The 3728-nt window shown below is 43.1% G+C and overlaps 1 protein-coding gene and 1 pseudogene across 1 annotated transcript in view; both read right to left on the reverse strand.

The window, feature by feature from the left end:
- LOC105743488 overlaps positions 1-1741 on the reverse strand; it is a 9963-nt pseudogene extending 8222 nt beyond the window's left edge.
- Pcnx4 (pecanex homolog 4) overlaps positions 1-3728 on the reverse strand; it is a 46620-nt gene that overhangs the window by 28539 nt on the left and 14353 nt on the right. The window contains exon 6 of the mRNA XM_023701635.1: positions 2021-2124. Coding sequence (XP_023557403.1) covers positions 2021-2124 — 104 coding nt within the window. The remainder of the gene's footprint in view (positions 1-2020; positions 2125-3728) is intronic.

Raw genomic sequence — 3728 nt, forward strand, 5'->3', positions numbered from 1 at the left:
CACACACACACACACACACACACACACACACACAATAAATAAATAAATGTTTAAAAAAAAATTAAGCAATCAATATATCCTTGATCGGGCTGGGGAGATGGCTCAGTGGAATAAGTGCTTCCCTGGCAAGTGCAAGGGCCTGAGTTCAATACCTGGTTCTGAAAAAAAAAAAAAAGAAAAAAATATATATCTCCTTGATCGTTTGCGTGATAATCGTTAGACCTATGCAGCCCAGTCTACAGCAGAGGTTGTCAAGCCTTAGGTGAGCCAGAACCCTGGGGAAGATGCTTAAACGCTGACCGCCAGCCTGCCTGTTTCTGAACTGCTAGGTCCACATGAAGGCTCATTCATTTCATTTCAGCCACACAAGCTGGAGTACTTGTGATCCCAGCACGCAGGAAGCAGACATAGGAGGATCGCTGGGTTCCAGGGCAGCATGAACAACACAGTGAGCTACCGCCACTATGAACTACACAGCAGGACACTCCCACAAAAAGCAAAAGGTCTTTTACATTTTCTCATGCTACTCATCTGGGGCCTACGTTTTCAGACCACTGCTTCCAAAGGACAGGTTTCTGATCAGCAAGAATTTCATCAAATCTGTGCTAAGACATAAAATTCACTCATTCATTCATATAACAACTATTTCTTAATAGCTTGTTTGGCACCAGGCATTGTATCGGGCTTTGTTTTATTCCTGAATAAAAACAACAGGTCCAAGTACCTGGGATATTTCCATTAGACACTAAGGGATAAGGGTATTCAGTCATAAAACTAATTGACTTGGTTTGTTAGAAAGCGTGTACTATAAAATAAGGAAAAAGTGTGGCAAGCCACTGTTTGGGATTGCCTGGCAGCGACAGACTGTCATTTTCACTATGTTGGCCAGAGACCAGCCAGAGAAGCGGATGTTTGACACAGACTTGAAGGTGGCAAGGGGGCTGGTGACTGTGGCTGGCTGAAGAAACAGTCTGCAGGCAGAGGGAACAGCCACCAGGCCAGAAAGGATGAGAAGCCCAGCAGGGAACAGGAAGCCTGATTGTTTAGGGCCTTCACACCCATGAAGAGAAAGATGCGTGGCAGGAAGTAATCCTTCGCGTGAACTGCATTTAAAAGCTGTTGTAGTTTACAATTATGGCAGGGGCAACAGTGAGAAACCAGTTGGCAACTGAGTTGCTGCTGCAATCATCTGGGGAGGAGACAAGGGAGCTGAAGTCAGGGGCAGTGAAAATGGCATATACAGGATACAGCTGAGTGCACAGCCAGCAGGATTTCCTGTCAGATGAACACTGGGTAACGAAATCAAAAAGTTGGCTTGAGCAGCTAGACACCTAGCACTGTCTTCAAGGATGATTAGGCTCTGCGACACTGCGATGTAAAGAAAAGGGAAAGCAGCAGCAGATGCCACCCACTAGGGGCGGCTGTACAGCAGGAGAATGCGAGGAAGCCCTGTTGAGTGCTGCGAGGCAAGGCGGACTTGAGGACAGCCAGAAGGACTGAGCAATGCAAATGTCAAGGGAGAGCCGGAACAGTTCTGCCGGAATGACAGCATCAGAAGCCTGCAGTAAGGGGAGGACATACTGAAGATGATAATAAGCAACTCCAACAAGGCATTTTCCTCTTCATGGAAGGGCACAATTGGGTACAGTAAGTAGGGGCAGTGAGGTGAGAAGACAGTTTGTATCAGGCTGAGAATGATTACATACATGATGAAGGAGTTGAAAATGTGACTGATTCCCATTGTTGAGATGTTCAACTTGCCATGCACAGGAAGAGCAGGAGTGGAAAGAAAAGCAGGAAGGCAGATTTTGGTATACAATCAACATGATTCAGCTACCAGTATGCACAATATATTGAAATATCTTTCAATATAATACTGAAATATACCTTAAAAATTGCAAGGAGTCTTCACAGGTAAAGAAACATTCTTTCTAATTGAGCTATTGTCTGATGTGCACATAACAAGTAAAATTTTACACATAAACTATAAATACTAGGTAAGATGCACACGCACACTGACCTTGATGTTAACACAGCAGTAAGTATAGCCACATTCTAGAATCATTATCCAGATTAACCGATCCTGAAAACGGCCCAAGTAATGAGATCCAGGCAGGAGGAGACCTAAAACAAATTTAAAAAGAAGACATCATTCTTGAAGCTTCTTTTATTTTGTCATATGATTTTTCCAAGTTGGGAGCACCACTAGCACTGATCCATAACTCCTTCTACCCTCTCCTTTGGTCAATAATGAACAGAAATAACTATTTGTTGCATATCAGGGGCAAAAAACTAAGCATTTCACAAGCTGGAAGAGAAAATGTATTCTAATAATAAACACACTGTGTATATGAAAGGTTAAGTATACGTTATATAAATTAGAAAAATATTAAATATGTAAGAATCAATTCCATTTTCTCTTGGTACTGGGAACTGAACTCAGGACCTTGCATTCGCCGGGCAGGCGCTGTGTCACTGAGCTATATCCCCTATCCCCTCCTGCCCATCAATTCCACATTGATTTAAAGACTATGAACATTTTCAAGTAAATGCATATAAATATATAACTACTAGCTGATTTTAAAAGTTTATATTCTACAAATGTTTTAAGCTGTTTTCCTTTCAAAAATGTTACCTCTTGGGATGTACTCATGCTGACTGCAAACCACCAGAGTTCATTCCCTGTAACCGTGTCCAGAATCCACTATGTTAATATAAATAGAGTATAATTTCCCCATTAATAAACATTTCAGATGTTTCTGGTTTTCACTAGTATGAGCAATGTCACACAAGTCGTCTGTGTGCAAGCCTGTACAACACACTGTGCAGAACAACTGCACAACAGGACCAAGTGCTACACTTTTTTTTTTTTTTTTTTGGCAGAACTGGGGATTGAACTCAGGCCCTGGCGCTTGCCAGGGAAGCACTTATTCTACTGAGCCATCTCCCTGAACCCCCAAGTGCTACACTTTCAAAAGTCCACACATAGGATGGGCCCTGGTGGCCATCAGGGACCACTTCACTGATAGCAACTTCTCTGGGTGCCTGTTTGTGCAAACAGTGCAGAAGGCAGTTAATGCCAGCTTTGTTTTGGAAATCTTTTTTTCTCTTTAATGTATTTATTAATTAAAAAAATTTTTTATGCATTTAGTACAGGGTGTTCAGGGCCTCATTACACAGATCAGACTCATAGTGATCCTTCCTGTTTACAGTCTCCCAAGTGCTGAGACTACAGGCCTGTGCCACCACCCTCAGTCTCCATCACCGTCTCAGCACCCCTGGGGCATGGCTGGCAGAGCATGCCAGGGATTTAACCCAGGTCCCTGCGTCTGTCTGCCTAAGCAGGCGCTTTAATCTGCTGAGGTATCTGGCCAGCTCTTTTAGAAATCATTTTTTTTTCCTGTATTTTAGGGAGGGGTCTACAGGGTATTCAGGGTCTCACTACTAGATCAGGCTTGTAGTGATTCTCCTGTTTACAGCCTCCCAAGAGCTGGGATTACAGGAACATGCCAGCATGGCAGGCCCAGGGATCGATCCCCCAGCCCCTAAGGCTGCTTGCAGGCTCTTTAATCCACTGAGCTATTTGGCTGGCCCTTCTTTGATATTGGAATATACTACAAAAAGAGGGCATGTTCACAAGTCTGCATCTTGTACAGCAATTAACCACTAAGAAGAATATATGCAGTGTATTATTTGTTGAAACTGTACTTTTGATTTGATTTGAAACT

The sequence above is a fragment of the Octodon degus genome, unplaced genomic scaffold (assembly GCF_000260255.1).
Source record: "Octodon degus isolate 3935 unplaced genomic scaffold, OctDeg1.0 scaffold00007, whole genome shotgun sequence".
NCBI lineage: Eukaryota > Metazoa > Chordata > Mammalia > Rodentia > Octodontidae > Octodon > Octodon degus.